Source organism: Talpa europaea (assembly GCF_964194135.1).
Source record: "Talpa europaea genome assembly, chromosome: 9".
Taxonomy (NCBI): Eukaryota; Metazoa; Chordata; class Mammalia; order Eulipotyphla; family Talpidae; genus Talpa; species Talpa europaea.
The window spans coordinates 33,127,411-33,146,935 of record NC_140076.1 but is presented as its reverse complement, the minus strand read 5'-3'; the positions used below and the strand labels follow the sequence as shown (position 1 = coordinate 33,146,935).

Below are 19,525 nucleotides of genomic sequence, written 5' to 3'. Positions count from 1 at the left end.
TCATTTAGAAACCCCTGAATAAGAAATACATCCACAATAAAAACAAAGGAGATCAGGAAGAGCTATTTTAATTTTCAATTAAATATTCTTCCAAAAGTAATATTTTACCCAATCTTACTGAATTATAAGAAATATCATTAGTATTAGAAAAACTAAGAAAGAAAAATTAAATGTGGATAGGTAAACTTACATAAAAAGAAAATTATACAAAGGATCAAGAGCTTTACGCATTTAATTAAATTACTATGAAATTGTAATTTGAAAACTGTGCATCTCAATGCAACTTTATTTGTTCAATTGTTTTTAACAAGTTTTTTTTTTTTTTTTAATGACTCTAATACACTGGCTTTTTCCAGAAGGAAACCAATTTAAAAAATATTTTTATTTTAAAAATAGCCCTGGTATAGCTATAAACTCCCCCCTCCTCCTCCAGTGCTAATCGTATTTATTTTAATTTGGGAATAAAATACCATTTCTGATGGCATGAAATGCAAAAATTTTAAGTTTTTTTTTTTTTTAATTCCAGTACAGAACTTTTATAACTATTAATGGAAAATAGATTAAGGTCATTAAGTGTACAACACTAAATTCCTAGCCAGTTACTGGTATTCTGTTTCTTTCTCTAGTTCTCCCAAGGAAAACTTAAACTCAATCTTCAGCAGAATAATCCTTAAACATACTTTATAAGCAAAATGAGAGCTTTTGTTTATATAGTTTTTGGATTTGCTGTTCCTAATTTTATCTGAAACTCAATTTTACCCCAAGCCATAATTATCATATTAACTTTGTAATGCACAGTTGTATGCAATTCAGCAAAAGCAGTAGTATACCATCAGGCTCTATTCACCCAGTTTAGGAAAAACAGAATCTGGCACACCCATTTAAAAACAAATCTCATGCTATTACCAGTGTATACTTTCAGTCTAAGCTATGACAATGAAATATGTGGATATATAGATATCTATATATTTCATCTTGATTTTCAAAAGTAAGCAAAGGGAGTTCTTCACAGCTTAGCTTTGCCCGGCTGAAGCTGAAGATTCTGTAACTTCATAGCCAGACCCATGTTGCCAGTGATTTTCAATTTGCCTTGAAAAAAGGCCTGTGAATAAAAAGAAAGTTTATTACTTGGTGTTTTTTGTTTTGAGATTGTTGATATTTCTACACTATTCAGCATATTTATTTATCCAGGTCACTTAAACCTTCTTCTAAATATGCAACTTGACTTTCTGGGTTAGACTCAAAACCAACCAGATTCCTCAAAAGGACCTGCAAATGCCATGCTTTATATACAATAATCCAAAGGCACATTTTCCCAACTGTCTTCTCTTAGAAATTGAGTCTCCTTCACCTCAAAGATGGTACATTTTCTGTCTATCTATCTATCCAATCTATCTGCTTATTTAAATTGAGGTAACATTGGTTTACATCACTCCTTAGATATATGTCACCACACCATACCTACCATCAAAGCACCAGTCCTTTACCATAGACCACTGGGCACCTTCTACCCTGTTCGCACCATAAAGGTAGAACATTTTCTAAATATTAGGTAAAGTGGTTTCATACTAGATTGATTTTGCTTAAAAACATTACATGCAGGTAGAGAATGTAAACTGCTATTTTCAGTAGCCTGCTAGGAAAAAAAGCACAGGCATAACATACCTAGAAACTCTTGGAATCCAATATAATGTAAATGAAATGTCACCAATGTCCTACCTACAGGGAAGCCAGGCAGCCTGCTAAGACTGAGGTGCTTGTGTTCATCTCTGGCTCAGCAAGGGATATCAAACCAATCTGAAGTGCTAAGCCATGGTTTATTCCATTTAACAACTGCCTGAGATTAGACCACATGATGTTTGCTAAATTTATCATTAACAAAATCCTGGGAAAACTTAAGAGCAATAGCAAAATTGGGAATATAGCATGATTTCCCTGCTATGATCCCAGTCTTTTAACTCAATTCATAAAATAAGGGAAGACTCAGCAAAAAAGTAGTCATCGCTTTCTAAGCAAGTATATTAAAAAGTTAGCAGTTCTTTGCACCTCACCCATGGGAATGCAGAGAGGTCTGCTTTTCCTACACCTTCTGGTAAGGGTGACTAATTCCTTTTTCTTTTCTCCCGCCTCTGTCTGGACAAACTAAATATTTCCTCTCTATATGGCACACAGCCACCATCTGTCTGATGACTTAAAAGGTCAGGTGTCTCAGAACACAATATATTTAACATATGTCCTTTAAAAATATGGACAAGTAGTACCTAGAAGAGAAACCACCTTTTCCTTTTAAATTGAAAGAGAAAATGACTTTTTATTTAGTAGTTATTATGAGGAAAATACGAATCTTTAAGCATTAGAAAATCCAAACATAAGGTTCATTTTAATCTGGTTCCTAGGTGTTCTTCATGTGAGCTGAAGAGCACATTGCTTTGTTTCAATTGTAGCCAAACACCGAAATTATAATTTCCACTGCACTTAATGGTTTCCAGCCAAATTCTCCACCAAGCATAAGGGAAGGTCATTAGCACATTAATAGAAAGGTGTGTCATTTTTATCTTTAATTCCTTTGGTGCTAACAGGTGTTCAAGAAAAAGAAGCTGACACTTTGCTCCCCAAAATGGTAAACAGATAAACTGGGAGAACAAGGGCAGATGATAAATGAAGTGACCACCCTGCCAAAGGAAGTGCATGGAATGCTCAGTGGAATGAGGAGCAGTGGGTGGGAAGGAGGAGGGCAGCCAGCTCCTATACTGGTGGCCTCTGTTCCATCCAGATTTTTGGAGTGGGCTCAATGGGTGTAAATGTCAGTGCCAATGGTGTGTATTCAGCTGAAACATCATAGATGCTTGTCTCTCACTCATCAACATGTCAACTGAAATATGCCCGGTTGCTTAGAAAAAGTATTTAAAAAGAAGTAAAAGTGGGATTCAGATTGAGTTGTTTTATCCAATTACCAGGGAACCACAGGAACAAAACTAAAACAAATCAAGCTGAGGCAACAAAATAATAAGGTTACAGTGGAAAAAAGCATCTTAAGTTCTTTTTTTTAAAAATGTATTTATTTATGCATATAAGAACTGGGGTGTAAGCCAGAGGTGTGTGGCAGGAGGAGTGAGAGGATTCACCAGAGACAGAGTGAGGAACAGGACAGATCCACTGAAATACACTGCTGAAGGGAGCAGCTGGCGAGACAGGAGAGGTCTGCTGCGCCATGTGGGTAGCTCCCTGGCCAGCTGGGGATCAAACTCATGCCGCAGCGGCTGGCAATAGCTAGATAGTGTTGTCCTGAACCCCTGTGCCACCAGGGAGACCCTTAATTTCTTTTTTATTATCTCTGGCTAATGGAAAGCTCACTATATCAAGTCTGTTCAACACTGTGTGACTGAAGAATATAAAGATCCTTGACAATTCAAGTAGCAGGAAAACCTATACAAGGCATAAATACATTTTAAACAAACAAAATTGAATCCAAGAATTGTGAAAACCTAAATCCATGAGGCATCATGCTAAGTTTTGGAGACATGTGGTTTGTTCCTTTGAGATACTCACAATCTAAAGATGAAGAGAGAGGCACATTATCACTATTAATATAATCTGACTAGTGCTAAGCTAGCAGTCTTAAGTGGCCCAGAAGAGGGACTGGTTGCAGCTCCCCAACAATTGGAAGAAGGTCGTTGGAGATAACATCTGTGCTAATTTTGAAAGATAAGGTGTTTGTCAAAGAAGGACAGTCCAGGCAAAAAGAGCATGCACAGGGCCTTCCTGGTGGCGCAGGGGGTGAAGTCTCAGCACTATCAAGCTATCACCAGCCACTGCAGCAGGAGTTCGATCCCCAGCTAGGGAGCTGACCCGCATGGCACAGCAGACCTCTCCTGTCTCGCCCACTACTCCCCTCAGCAGTGTATTTCAGTAGATCTGCCTGTTCTGCTCCCCACTTTGTCTCTGTTGAATCCTCTCACTCCCTGCACCTCTGGCCTACACCCCAGTTCTTGTATGCATAAATAAAATAAATCTTCAAAAAAAAGGAGCCTGGGCCTCCCCAGTGGCGCAGCGGTTGAGCACTGGGCTGCGAAGCTGCGAGCGGCCTCTACAGCACCAGTTCAATCCCTGGCCACGGGGGGGGGGGGGGGGGGGGGGGGGAGGGTCCCACATGGCGCGCAGACCTCTCCTGCCGCCTGCAGCTCCCCTCAGCAGTGTACTTCGGTCCTTCTGCCTGCTCTGCTCCCCGCTCTGGCTCTGGTAAATTCTCTCACCCTCCTGCGCTTCTGACTGTACCCAGTGCTTGTATAAATAAATAAATAAATAAATAAATAAATAAATGAATCTTAAAAAAAAAAAAAAAAAAAGGAGCCTGGATAAACACAGAAAATGTAAAAGGGCATGCCTTGGTTTACCATGCTCCCTCCACATAGACTATTCCTGCTTTCCATTTGAGCACTGCTGCCTTAGGGTCACCATTAGGATTCAGATCAAGTGTCACTCTCTCTGTGAGGCTTTCTCTGAGCCCAGGTAGACAGAGCTGCTCCTTCCTCCACCCTCCCCTGACCAAAAGTGAGGCATGACACCTGGGATCCTTGGCTGCACTTAACTCTTTTGAAGACCTGTCTCAAACCAAATTGTGGATGCCCTCAACATGGGAACTATTTTCTGATTTTTCTGGGCATTTTCAGCACAAATAACTGTGTCTGGCACTCTGCAAACATTTGTGAAGCAAATGTTAAATGAACATATTGGGGGCCACCAGGTTTTGTGGATTTGACTTCTTTGCACTTTATGTAATGAGGCTTAGGCAGGAGGTGAAGGAGAAAATATAAGTTCCATCATACTTACTGACTGAGGATTCATTTTACCAGTCATCAAAGCCAGTAAGTCCGAGTCAGCCATTGTGACTGTGCAGTCAGCCTTCTTATCTGAAACAGAAATATATAGGAAAAGAAGAAAAGAGAATAGTTCAGTTTCATGTAGACATTTTAGTCCAGAGTCAGGGATTGCAATAGAATCACATCTAACACTCGAGCAGTCTGGGCAAATGGGTATTTCTCTGGCAGGCTGGTAAAGTGTGGCATAGATAACAAGCAACCATGTTAATAAGAGTACAGATTATGGGGCCCCCCCGTGGCGCAGTGGGTTGAACGCAGTGCTATGAAGCTGTCCACAGCCTCTGCAGCGGGTTTGATTCCTGGCTGGCCAGGGAGAGTCCCACATGGCGTGGCGGACCTCTCCTGTCATGCCTGCTGCTCCCCTCAGCAGTGCTTTCGGTCTGTCTGCCTATTCTGCTCCCTACTCTGTTCTCTCCCCACTCTACCCCCCATGCCTCTGGCCTATACTCCAGCTATTGTATAAATACAATAAATCTTAAAAAAAAAAAAAGGTACAGATTAACTTAATATTGGTATATTTGTGTAATGGGATACAATGCAGTTATTGGATATTGGGGATCTACATTTATTGACCTGATAAAAAGTTCACGTTATACATACTGTTCTGTTATATACTGTGAGCATGATCCCATTTTTGCTTACAAATGGATATTCAATCACATATGTATAGGCTAAACATCTATAAGCTTACACATCAACATATTAATGATAGTTATTGTGGTGCACAGACTCTAAAGGGACCCCCCACCCCAGGACCTCTGCCTCCTTGTGTTCATTTGTGCCTCTGTATAACGCCCTTCCCTTGAGTGTGGGCAGGCCCAGTGATTTGCTTTTAGCCAACAGAATGTGGCAAAAGTGATGGGATGACATGTAATTTTATTACATCATGTCATGCTAGCAGGCTGTGATAAGCTAGTTGCTATGTCATGAACTGCATATGGCAAGGACCACATGGCAAGATACCAATCTTTAGTTGCTGAGGGCACAATAGCCAGTAATAAACTAAATCTACCATCCTCATAGCTGCAAGGAAATGAATTCTGCCAGAAATCTTAGCAAGCTTGTACACATCCCCTTCCCCAGTCAAGACTGTAGATAAGAATCCAGCTTTCGCCAATACCCCTCTGTAGTTTATGCATCCCTATGTAGAGGACCCAGCTAAGCTGTCAGCAGTCATCCACAGAAACAGGTAATAAATGTGTGCATTGTTTTAAGCCACAAAATTTGTGGTAATGTGAAATGAATACAGTTATCTAGATCAGGAATTAAGAAACATTTTCTGTATAGGATCAGTGAATATTTTAGGTTTGCAACCACTGTTCTCAACCCTGTCCCTACAGCACAAAAGCAGCCATAGATAAAAAACAAAGGAGTGTAGCTATGTTCCAATAATACCATTTTCAAAATAGGCAGTGAACAGAGAGGGAAGAGAGGTTTGTGATACATTTATCTGACAAAGACCTTATATCTAGGATATTAAAAAAAAATTGTCACTCAATTTGAAAAGGTTAGGTAATCAAATACAAAAATGGGCAAAAAAACATAAAAAGACACTGTACAAAAGAGTATGCTGGAACCTTGATCTTGAACTTTCAGCCCCCAAAACTGTGAGAAATAAATTTCTGTTGTTTATAAGCTACCCAATATGTGATATTTTGTTATAGCAGCCAAACAGATTAAAATAGCCAAAGAGACTAAAATCTATTGGGTTGTCAGAAAAATCATTACACATTTTTTCTGTTTTTCATGACTTTTTGACAACCCAATGTTAAAGCATACCATGCCCATTTTATTAAATAACTAAAACAACACTGGAAATTAAATATTTATACTATATATTGTTATAATTCAGGGATAATCCTTAAAATACCGAGATTCAGTGGTTAGTCCCCCTTTGCTTCTAATAAAATTTTCTCTTACCACTGGAAAAATCATTTGGAAGCCCTGAAAATGAAGGAATTCAGTCAAGAAAATCCAGTTCTCTTGTAGATATATAACATCAAAGAAAGGTAGAGATAAAGCTAGCAAACTGAGACAGGTAGAGTCGATTCATAGTCAGACTTGATCCTAATGTTCCAAGAAAGGATTTCTGTCATTGAAAATAACTTTTGGAAGTAAAGTCTGCTGCTACTGATGTAATGTCACCATTTACTGAGCTCTTACTAGACTAGCTCTTACTAGCACTTCACATATATTGACTCATTTGATCTTTACAACAACCCTAGCAGGGTCAAAGAGGTCAAACAACTTGCCCAGGATCACACAGCTAGTAAGTGGCTGAGATAAGTCTGAAAAGACTTCTGCTGCCAAAGCCCATACTTTCAGCTCTTAAGTTCTATGGGTTCTCATGCTATAGGAAGGATCCAAACATTTAATGGTTCAGTTTTAACTGGGGTGTCACTAATTCATCAACTTCTGAAGAATCCCTGATGCTTTCTCAGTTTCCCAAGTTCTTCTGATGAGTCTTAAGCCTAATGTGTGCAAGCAAAACTAATGTTTATTACACAGATTATGCAGGAAGCAATGATTTATTGAGTACTTACTATGCTAGCTGCTTTACATATACATGCCTTAGATAGAAATTATTCTCACCATTTTTGAGATAAGATCACTGCACTCAAAAAATATAGACTCGTGGGCCTCCCCGGTGGCGCAGTGGCTGAGCACTGGGTTGCGAAGCTGCCCGCAGCCTCTGCAGTGCTGGTTCGATCCCCGGCTGCTCCCCGGCCACCGGAGGAGGGTCCCGAATGGCGCGCAGACCTCTCCTGCCGTGCCCGCTGCTCCCCTCAGCAGTGTACTTCGGCCCTTCTGCCTGCTCTGCTCCCCGCTCTGGCTCTGGTGAATTCTCTCACCCTCCCGCTCTTCTGACTGTACCCAGTGCTTGTATAAATAAATAAAAATAAATCTTAAAAAAAAAAATATATAGACTCGTATAGTAAGTGACAGAGCTGAGGTGTGAACCCAGACTGGCTGTGTCCAAAGGTTATGTCTTTCTACTGTACCTTGCGGGGTGGTAAACTTTGAAGCTTTCTATAGCATGTTCCCCACACAAAGGAGGGCTGAGAACTCAAGTAAGTGCTGAGATGGCAAAAATAAAGTAATGAAAGACAAATATGTCATGTTAGATTAATCAAAGTTGCCTTACTGGAGATATGCTATGTGAGCCGTTTCAAGGAAGGGAGGGGCAGAATCCATGGAAAAGGTACTAAAAGAGACGTAGGCAGGAAGAGATTATGGAAAAGGCATAAAATCTAAAATCTTTAACATAACTATCTGCATGATCATTACCAAATTTTTAGAATATAAGCAAATGAACTACACTTAAGTAAGTCTTACTTTACTAAAAGTAAGTAAAGTATTCAACACTTTATACACATGCCAAAAGAACCAGCAATTCTTTTTAGGATGCCATTTCATATTGGCACAGGTTATTATTGCTTTAATAGAGCTGGTCTCTAACAAATGGTTATTTGTTGGCTGATATAAAAGGAACTGACAATTTCCCATGGTGGCTTTTACTGAATAGGTCCATATTTCACCACTCCAGGCTGCCAACAAGTATCACTTTCATCAGAAATTACCCTTGCTGCAGGGTAAAATCCCATCAGGTCTAGGAAGGGGCACCTAATGTGAGGAGCGAGGTCTGTCAAGAGTCTATATACAGGGAACAAGGTTTTTCTGAAATTATGTAATAGTTTTCCACAAACATTTTATCTTTCAAGACAAACACCATAACAAAATAAGAGGAAAAAAATTTAATCACCTTATCATTTGCCTGGGCATATCAGAATATAATCTTGAAGTAGCTATTAACCTTAGTCACTGAAAAAATTGGCACTATTTCCCAAAATTTCTTTTTACTTCTAAAAGCTAGTCTAGATGAGGCATTCAATTTTTCTTTCCATATCACCTTAGAGTGACAGTTCCTAAAATGGAAACATGTTATTTTTCTGGCCACTCATTTTTTTGGGGGAAAATAACACAAATATATATAGTTCAGGAACACACAGCTTCCAGGTGCCATCAACTTCACCCCAAACACCCTTAGCAATGACCCTATAACAATTTCCATTTTCTCTCACTGCCGACACCCAGACTATCCTTTCTGCTCACTTAGATGGGAACATCTGTCCTCCAAATTGCTCTTTCTTGCCTCCGATTTCTTTGCTAAAGCACAACTGACATTCATTTTTCTCCTTAAAAAATGCTTTAATGGATTATATCTCAAATTACTTTCAAAGTCCTAGTATGGCATTCAGCCCTCCAAAAACTATTTCCCATCCATCATATTCTAATATGATTGCATTAGGTTTTTTCCAACAAGAGAATCACAGCATGCAATATAGTTACCACTTGCTGAATGCTTACTAATCATTTGTTTATTCTGCTGTGTTTTTAAGTTATTTATTTTTTTAAGATTTATTTATTTATTTACACAAGCACTGGGTACAGTCAGAAGCGCGGGAGGGTGAGAGAATTCACCAGAGCCAGAGTGGGGAGCAGAGCAGGCAGAAGGACCGAAGTACACTGCAGAGGGGAGCAGTGAGCGGCAGGAGAGCTCTACGCGCCATGCGGGACCCTCCTCGGTGGCCGGGGAGCAGCCGGGGATTTTGCAGAGGCTGCTGGCGGCACTGGGGAGGCCCTAAGTTATTTATTTTATTGAAGGTACTATACTAGCCTTCAATGGGAATGCAGCAGTGAAGCTAACAGGCAAAATACTCTGGTTTCATGCAGTTTATAAGTGTCTATTTGCAATGAGCAAATAAGTAAATTATTATATATGTTGGATGACAATAAGTACAATAAAGAAAAACAAGGCAGAAAGGACAATAAGGAATGGTAATGGGGGTTTGATTTTAAAAGTGTGTTTAGAGAAGGACTCACTGAAAAGGTGACATTTGGGCAAAGAACCAAAGGGAATGAGGGAATAAGCCATGAAAATATCTGAGGGAAGATAATTCCAGGCAGAAAAAACAGTAGAAAGCCCCTGAACTGAGAACACCCCATCACCAAGCAATAATAAAAAGGTCAGTACAACTGGCGCAAGTGAGAGAGAGTGCCAAAAGAACACTGGGGCCAGATCATGTGGAGCCAGTAAAAACTCTGATTTTTACTGAGTGCTCTGAAAGCCTTTGGATAGTTCTGAGCAGAGGAGGGTCACAATGTGACTTAAGTTTTAAAATGATCACTCTGGTTGGTAGAAAAGAACGTACAGGGAGCATGAAAAGAAACAGGGAGACCAGGCCAAAATCTCATGGTGGCCTAGACCAAGGAAATGGAGGAGGACCAGATTTGCTGAGAATGTAAGAAAAAGAGAAACCAATGAGGAACTGGTATGGTACAAAGGCAATTTACTGAGATGGGGAGACTGAGAAGAGTACTATCAGGAATTCAGTTTTATACAATATGTTATTTTAGGATACCTATTAAATATACAAGAAAACTTGTGAATTAAGCAGCTGCTTATATGGAGTTATGTGGTTGGGTCCACACTGAAGATATAAATCTAGGAGTCATCAGTGTAGAGACACTTTTAAAAGCATGAGATTAGATGAGAATCCCAAAGAGTGATGCAAATTAAATTGAACCCTGGAGTACTCCAACATCTAGAGACTTGGAGATGAGAAGAAAATGTGAAACATGGCCAAGAAGGAGCAGCCAGGAGGTCAGAGGAAAGCCTGGAAGTGTAATGTTATCAAGAGAACTGGGTAGTCACTGCTGACCTTGACAAAAATAGAGTTGGGATAGTGAAGAGGACAAAAGCTGTCTGGAGTGGGTACAAGAAAGACTGGTGTGAAAGAGGGAGGAGATAGTGAGTACAGACAGGTCTTTGAAAGCCACATAAACATACAATGAACCGGGGTACTTTACAGATTAAAAGGGAATTTTTCACCCTCACACTAACCCTATGAAACAGGTACCTTTTCTTATTCCCATTCACAGGTGAGAAACTGAGGTTGAGAGAGTTTAAATAATTTGTTCAATGTGAGAATCTCTGAGTGGCAAGGCCAAGACAAAATCAAGTTTGTCTAACTCCCAAAGCGAAAGATTGGTAACTGTGATGGAGGCTCCCAATCTTTGGGCGGTAGCAGCAGTGACCTGTTCCTGTTGACAAGGATTCACCATTCTTTAACAAAGTCCAATACCTCTGAAGCTAGTCCTTTTGGGGAGCTCCAAAGCAGACACCTGCTTTCCTTTGTGAACCTGACAGTGCTCCTATGAAGTCACTATGGCACTGACCTGAGTTAGGAAGCACCGATCCTTTGCCGTTCTTCACATCCACCACCCAAGAGGCTTCTTTACCCCCAGGGCCATCTTTCACTTTGAAGGCAAAAATACCACCAATTTTCTTCACAAACTCTTCCCCTTCCTGGAAAGAAAAATAACACCGGGAATTATATTAAGTTCATTTCTCTGGCTTTTTCCCCAAATTGAATGTTTAAATAGATACATGACATGAGCAGCTGGGCCAGCAGGCAGTCCTCAAGCTCCCTCAGGATCTTTTACCCAGAAAAGTCTGAAAAGCAACAACTCCTTCATCTGCCAAATCTTTGTTGAAAAATGGCTTTCTGGACACCACTGGAAAGGGAGGGTGGGGGGTGATAGGGCATCATTTTCTACCAAAATAGCCATAATTTGTCTCAATAAGTTCTGAGTCACTCTGGCCTCTATAAACGTAGAAAATCCCACTACTTCCCATCTTTTTTGGCAGGTAAATTCCTTTACTTTTATTGTTGGTTTCCCACAATCAGAACATAAGTGGTTCTGAGATCATAAGTCTTGATCAACTCATTTTCTGGATAAGTATAAATAAGTAATACACTCTCTACCACTTACTTTTGAATCCTGGGGAATGAAAAGGACTAATGCAGGAAAAAGTAGCCTCAGATCCGTATCTCTGTAGGTTGGTTTCCTTTCTTCCTCCTCCTTCTCCCTTTTATTCTCATTCTGATTCATCTTTTATTACTGAAATGTTTATTGACTGAAACAGTGACTAGCACCATAGGAGTTGGAGGGATAAATGATGACAATGTACTATGAGCACTATGATAATATCCCAAGAGAGGGGTACAACAGAAGCATCGAAGAGCAACTACAACAGCTAGAGGGTAAATAATAAAAGGATGACAACAATGTCAACATACTATTGTAATTTTATTGCAATTATTTTTTTTAAGAGAAGAAACATTTCACTGCTGAAAAATAGAAAATATCAATAAGCATTACGAATAAAATATAAATCATTTTTAATTCCATCATGCAGGAAAAAGTAATATTTTAGTATAAATCCCCTCAAGCCTTTCTTCCAACATCTACATTTTAAAGTTTTTAAAAAAAAATTTTTTTTTAAAGATTTATTTATTTATTTATTCAAGCACTGGGTACAGTCAGAAGCGTGGGAGGGTGAGAGAATTCACCAGAGCCAGAGGGGGGAGCAGAGCAGGCAGAAGGACCGAAGTACACTGCTGAGGGGAGCAGCGGGCAGCAGGAGAGGTCTGCGCGCCATGTGGGACCCTCCTCCGGTGTCTGGGGAGCAGCCGGGGATCGAACCGGCACTGCATAGGTTGCAGGCAGCTCAACCGCTGCGCCACCAGGGAGGCCCTTAAAAATTTTTTTAAAAAGATTTATTTATGCATACAAGAGCTGGGGTACAGGCCCAGATGCAGGGGGTGGGGTAAGAGGATTCACCAGAGACAGAGTGGGGAACATAACACACAGACTGAAATACACTGCTGAGGGGAGCAGCGGGCGAGACAGGAGAGGTCTGCTTCACCATGTGGGTTGCTCCCTGGCTGGCTGGGGATCAAACTCATGCTGCAGAGGCTGTGGATTGCTTCATAGTGCAGTGCTTAACCCCTTGCGCCACCAGGGAGGCCCTCTACATTTTTTAAATGAGATCATATTGTACAGAGTGTTTTGTAATCCACTTTTCTGATTAATATAACTATCCTCATTACTGTATCATTAAACATTATTCTACCTAATTTTCAATTTTCAATTGCTAAGTGTACTATATTTTATTTAACCAATCACTGTTGCTTGATATTTAAGTTAGTTCTAACTTCTGGTTCTTATAACAATACTATGAATAATACTCTTAAATTTAAATATGTTTACATGGCCTCCTTTATTTAAGGTTAAATTCCTAGAATTAAAGTTTGCTAATTAAGAATCCTGAATCTGAAATCAGCCTAGATTTGAATTCCTGCCTTGCCACATACACATAAAACCTCAAGCAAGTTACTAAACCTCTCTGAATCTCAGTTTTCTAACCTGTAAAATGGAAAAAGCAGTCACCCTCATACAGTTGCTTGAGAATTAAATTATGCAAATACCCACAAAGCACAGAATAACTGCTGGATAAATCTTAACATTTATTTTGTTGTTATTTTACCATATGATCTTTCTGCTACTAATGTGCCAAAACTATAGCTTTAGGGCCTACCTGGTGGCACAAGGGATTAAGCTGCACTACTGTGAAGCTATCTAAAACTATAGCTTTACGCATTTGGGTTGTTCAGGTTTTACCTATTGTAAATAGTGCTGCAATAAACATAGGTGTACAGGTGTTCTTTTGAATCAATGTTTTTGTGTCCTTTGGGTAGATCCCTAGTAGTGGAATTGCCAGGTCATATGGTATCTCCATTTTTAGCAGGTTGAGGAATCTCTACACAGCTTTCCATAGTGGTTGGACCAGTTTGCACTCCCACCAGCAATGCAGGACAGTTCCTTTTTCACCACATCCTCGCCAACATTTGTTGTTGCTTGTTTTTTTAATATGATGCCATTTTTACTGGTGTAAGGTGGTATCTCAATGTGGTTTTAATTTGCATTTCCCATAGATGACTGGATCAAGAAGATGTGGCACATATACACAATGGAATATTATTCAGCAATCAGAAAATATAAACTCATGCCATTTGCAGCAACATGGATGGAACTAGAAGGAATTATGCTCAGTGAAATAAGCCAGAAGGAAAAAAAAATATCGATGGTTTCACTTATAGCAGGAATATAGGGAAACCCAGTAAGACATCAGTGTAAAAAAATAACAACAGTACAAAACACAACAAAGCAAAAACCAGACAATTATAAATCAGAGACATACTGCAGGGGAGAAGGAGGGAGAGGGATCAGAGGGAGGGAAGGAGGGAGGAGTACAGGGGACTGAGATGATGGTGCACAGGTGCATTGGTGAAGGAAACTCTATGGGGACTACACCTGAGGGGGTGTGGGAAAGAAAATATTGTTTAAAAATGAACAATGAGGGCCTCCCTGGTGGCGTAGCAGTTGAGCGCTGGGTTGCGAAGCTGCCCGCGGCCTCTGCAGCACTGGTTCGATCCCTGGCTGCTCCCCGGCTGCTCCCCAGCCACCGGAGGAGGGTCCCACATGGCGCACAGACCTCTCCTGCCGCCCGCTGCTCCCCTCAGCAGTGTACTTCGGTCCTTCTGCCTGCTCTGCTCCCCGCTCTGGCTCTGGTGAATTCTCTCACCCTCCCGCGCTTCTGACTGTATCCCGGTTCTTGTGTAGATAAATAAATCTCTAAAAAATAAATAAATATTTAAAAAAAATAAAATAAAAAAAAATGAACAATGATATAAAAAATTTAAAAAATTAATATTAAAAAATAAATTAAAAAAACACTATAGCTTTATAATATACTTTTAGTTGTTGGTATAGTAAAATCCCATTATAATTCCTCTCTTCCAAATATTCTTGGCTATTCTTGGATTTCTTTTGGACACTTTTTCGTTTAGGGGTAGGTGTACATTATAATCATTTAGTTAGTTTCCCACTCCAAAATGCTGTTGAATTTAGATGGGGTCATTCCTGCCTTCCCAATTCCCTCCCCGTGCTAGGCCCTGGCAACCGGTAATCTATGTTCTGTCTTAAAGGATTTGCTTACTCTGGACATTTCATATAAAGAGGAATTAGACAATAGATGGTCTTTTGTGGTTGGCTTCTTTCCCTTAGCATAATGTTTTAAAAATTCATCCATATTGAAGCATGTGTCAGTAATTCACTCCTTTTTATAGCCAATAATATTCCATTGTATGGATATAGCATATTTTGCTCAATCATTTATCAGGGGATGGCTGTTTCCAATTTTTAGCTATTATGAATGCTATGGACATTTGTGTACAAGTTTTTGTATGGACACAGGCTCTAGTTTCTCTGAGGTATCTATTTAGAAGTGAAATTTGGGGGCCTCCCTAGTGGCGCAAGGGGTTAAGCACCGCACTACAAAGCAATCTGCACCTTCTGCAGCACGATTTTGATCCCCAGCCAGGGAGCAACCCACATGGCAAGGCAGACCTCTCCTGACTCACCCGCTGCTCCCCTCAGCAGTGTATTTCAGTCAGTCTGCCTGTTCTGTACCCCACTCAGTCTCTGGTGAATCCTCTCACCCCACCCCCTGCATCTCTGGCCTGTACCCCAGCTCTTGTATGCATAAATAAATAAACCTTAAAAAAAATAGAAGTGAAATTTTGGAGTATAAGGTGATATTAACTTTTTGAGAAACTGCTACACTGTTTTCTAAAGTGGATGTATCATATTAAAATCCTACCAATAACGACTGAAGATGTCACCTTCTCCACATCTTCATTAACAATTTTGACCATCTTTATTTTGGTCATCATAGTGGGTTAATCTTTTCCTTATGTGTAGGAAGCAAACCTGAATCTACCTGTAATCAGCCATGGATCTTAAGATGACAAAAGAATATTCTAATAATACTTAATGCTAGGCCTACTTATGTCAACAGTTATTTCTTACATGTCAGTGTCTTAGAATCAATTACCAATATTTTCTAATAATACCAAGAAACCAGAATGACTGTTGGGATTTGAAAGTGAAAGAAAAATTCTCTTATTTTGCCCTCCCTTGAAATAACTCACTCAAATTATCTTAAAGTTAACTTTGGATAAAATTATTAACATGAGCTTCCCTGGCAGCACAGGGGTTAAGTCTCAGCACTATCACACTATGTCCATTGTGGCCTGAATTCAATCCCCAGCCAGGGAGCTAACCCACAGGGCGCTGCAGACCTCTACTGTTTGGCCCGCTGCTCCCCTCAGCAGTGAATTTCAGTAGATCCACCTGTTCTGTTGCCCACTCTCACCCCCCACACCTCTGGCCTAAACCCTAGTTCTTATATATGCATAAATAAATAAAAATAAGCCTTTTTTTAAAAAGACAATACTGAGCACTTTGAATTCTATGACGATATATATGTGGCCAAGTTCTTTTAGCCTCCATGTCTTTGCTGACACCTTATCCTGGGACACTCACCACCTATTCTCCTTTCCCATACCTACCTCATCAACTCAAGTCTCAGCTTGCATGCTAAATCTCTGGAGAGGCTTTCCTATTTCCATTGGACTTTTTTTTTATATATATACAATAGCTGGGGTACAGGCCAGAGGCATAGGAGGATGAGAGGATTCACCAGAGACAGAGTGGGGAACAGAACAGAGTGGCCTGTCCTGGTAGACAGGGCGAAAGCACTGCTAAGGGGAGCTTCGGCTGAGACAGGAGAGGTCTGCCCCGCTATGTGGGACTCTCCCTGGCCGGCCGGGAATTGAATCTGTGCTGCAGAGGCTGCGGACAGCTTCACAGTGCTGTGCTCAACCCGCAGTGCCACCGGGAAGGACGCCATTGGACATTTTAACAGGCCTCTGCACTGCACATGTACCATGTTTCTTGCTAAAGCTGTCATTTTTTTTCTGGAAACATTTTTTCACGTCTCTCTTCCCATTATGTTCCCTGAGGGGCTGGAACAAATGGCCAGTAAGCAGTATATCAAGAACACAATCACAGACTGATCTAACTCTAAGTTCAATGTTCTTTCCATTTGACAATATCATACTGCAAAGTAGGTTGCATCAGCACTTCCAAACTTTAGCCTATGAAAGCAGGGAAGTTTCTGTCACCACAAAATGAATTTTTTTAAAAGTTCAAAGTATTCTCCACATTTCTTGAAATTTTTTAGGCCTCAATGTACTGTAGAGGCAATCTAGAAAGATGGATCAATAATACTGGCATGCTGGGCCACCCAAGAACCAGCAGCCCATGATTGCCTACTACTTCCTTGAACATCCATGCCTCTGTTTGCAGTGCCTCAAGAATAGATCGCTAGCAGTTGCCACAAAGTTAGAGCAGGAAAACACCAACATTTATCCTACTTGCATACTTGGAAAGAAATTCCCTCTACCTCAAGACAGAAATAAGATTAATATTGCAGTGCTGTTACTTTTGACAACTAAAGCTCTTACAAATCACATCCTTCAATAAAACATTTTTAATTGAAGTGAGAGAAGATAAGGAATAGAGGAGTTACAAAAGGAAAGAAAATACACAATAGTTGTGAAACTGGAGATCATTAATACTAAGAAATGTTCTAAGTGCCTCCTTCAGTAAAGAAGTACTTCTGTCTGAGTAGGCAAAAGGTCACGGAGTAGGTTCTGCTGTAAACTTAATAGGAACAAAAAATTAAGACAGATTCAAAGAAAGGCAATGGGGTATTGCTAACAAAAACAAAAGCAGAAATAAAATCTCTTGCCAGGCTTCCTTTGCTAATGCAGAAAATGCATGAATTGACAAAAGGTTCCAAGACTTTCACTTTCTAGTCCTACAAACATTTAGGAAATTGACAATCGTGGGAAGGCAAAAAGAAACAAGGGACAAGGTCCATGGGAGTGAGGTTATGGAGGGAGGAGAAAAGAATTAAAACGGGACCAAGAAGCATACATTTGCAAAGTTAAAGAAGACTGAAATTAAAAACAGTACTGCTTGGGGGACTTCACTGTTGGCACAGGTGGTTGAGCGCAGCGCTGTGCAGCTGTCTGCAGCCTCTGCAGCGCCGGTTCAATCCCAGCTGGCCAGCGAGGGTCCTACATGGGTGGCAGACCTCTCTTGTCTCACCCGCTGCTTCCCTCAGCAGTGTATTTCATCAGTCTGCCTGTTCTGTTCCCTGCTCTGTGTCTGGTAAATCCTCTCGCCATCCTGCGCATCTGGCCTGTACCCCAGTTCTCATATAAATAAATAAATTGATTAAAAAAAAAACAGTACTGCTTGCTTCATCTCATTAATGAAGTATTCAATGATTGATATATAGTCATACCTCACATTGGGGATACTCTGTGTTTGGTTTATTTATAATTGACAGAACAAAACTGAAAACAATGCAGCAATTCAGTAACAATTATCCTATGGGTTGCTCTGCAGGCAAATATTGATGGCATGAAAAAATAAATAAAACCTGAGTCCTTATAGAGTCTAAGTTCATTTTAGTGGACACTTTGTCCAATTGTCAAAGACATTTTTTAAACTAGGCAATATAGTACTGGAAAAAGGGTGAACAACAGTGGCTTTCATGAATTGTTAAGTTTGCAAATTAGTACCCTCTTTTTGGTAGACAGTTTGGCAATATGTATCAAAATGTAAAATGCACATATCCAATGATTCAACAATTTCCCTTTTAAACTATTTACTGTAAGATAAGCATGGCAAAATATACTTATAGATAAGTGCAAAAGGAAACTTATTACACCATTGTTTTACTTGCGAAATTTAAATATAACCTGAGGTTCACCATAAGAGAGTAGTTAAAGAGATTGTGATACATACATACAAATGAACGTGTATTTATATGGTCACTCAAAATGATGGTAAGGGTTTACATTTATCAGCAAGGAACATACTGTCAAGAGAAAACAGATTACAAGACAAAAGGCAGTCCCATGCTGGTGCACCCCCACAAGAGGTCAACAGGACAGCTCTGCAGATCTTAGGCCAGAGTGTGCCCATCCATAACTGACGGCACCCGCCCTCTCTACCTCAAGAAGGTGGCTGACCATTATGAAAGTCCTAGAAATGCACTGTCCTTTGACAAAACATATCAGTCACATTGGTTGTCTTCCCACCCACAATAAAGGAGTTATAAGATATGTACAATGTTTGCCTTTCATGTTGAAGCTCTAACATGAAAACACAAGGCTTAAGTGTTCTGAATCTTTTTCTTATTTCAGCCCACTTTGATCACTTTAATAGATATATAATTGGGGACTCCCTGGTGGCCTAAGGGCTAAGTCTCAGAGCTATCACTGCAAATGCCTGAGTTCAATCCCTGGCCAGGGGGCTAACACACATGGCACAGCAGACCTCTCCTGTCTCACCTGCTGCTCCCCTCAGCAGTGTATTTCAGTAGATCCACCTGTTCAGTAGATCCACTCTGTCTCTGGTGAATCTTCTTACCCCACTCCCCTGGCTTACACCCCAACTCTTGTACGCACAAATAAAATAAATCTTAAAAAAAAAAAGATATATAATTGGAATTGTGTGACTAGCTGTGACGGTGCCTTGCTGGCCTCAAAATTAAAATCAATGATGAAATCCCAAGATAACTTTAAGTTTGAAACAATGAATACCTAAGTCTACCTGAAGAGCTTTATTATGATTATTATCCATCAAGAATTATTGTACATAAGAGATTTGCACTTAAAGTATAGCTTTTTAAAACCCACATGTACTGAATGATCCTAGTTTCATCAAACTGCTATGTTCTATACACAGAGAGATGTATCACAACATCACTGTTAACAATTCAGTGAACTTCTAAGGAGTGGAATTTCAAGAGATTG

The 19,525-nt window shown here is 40.1% G+C and overlaps 1 protein-coding gene across 1 annotated transcript in view; it reads right to left on the bottom strand.

The window, feature by feature from the left end:
- Positions 1 to 1,006: 1,006 nt before the first annotated feature.
- SCP2 (sterol carrier protein 2) overlaps positions 1,007 to 19,525 on the bottom strand; it is a gene marked incomplete at its 3' end in the record, with an annotated part of 82,856 nt that continues 64,337 nt past the window's right edge. Inside the window, exons 13-15 of the mRNA XM_084242917.1 lie at positions 11,121 to 11,250; positions 4,831 to 4,910; positions 1,007 to 1,102 (exon numbers count right to left, since the gene is read on the bottom strand). Coding sequence (XP_084099043.1) covers positions 1,007 to 1,102; positions 4,831 to 4,910; positions 11,121 to 11,250 — 306 coding nt within the window. The remainder of the gene's footprint in view (positions 1,103 to 4,830; positions 4,911 to 11,120; positions 11,251 to 19,525) is intronic.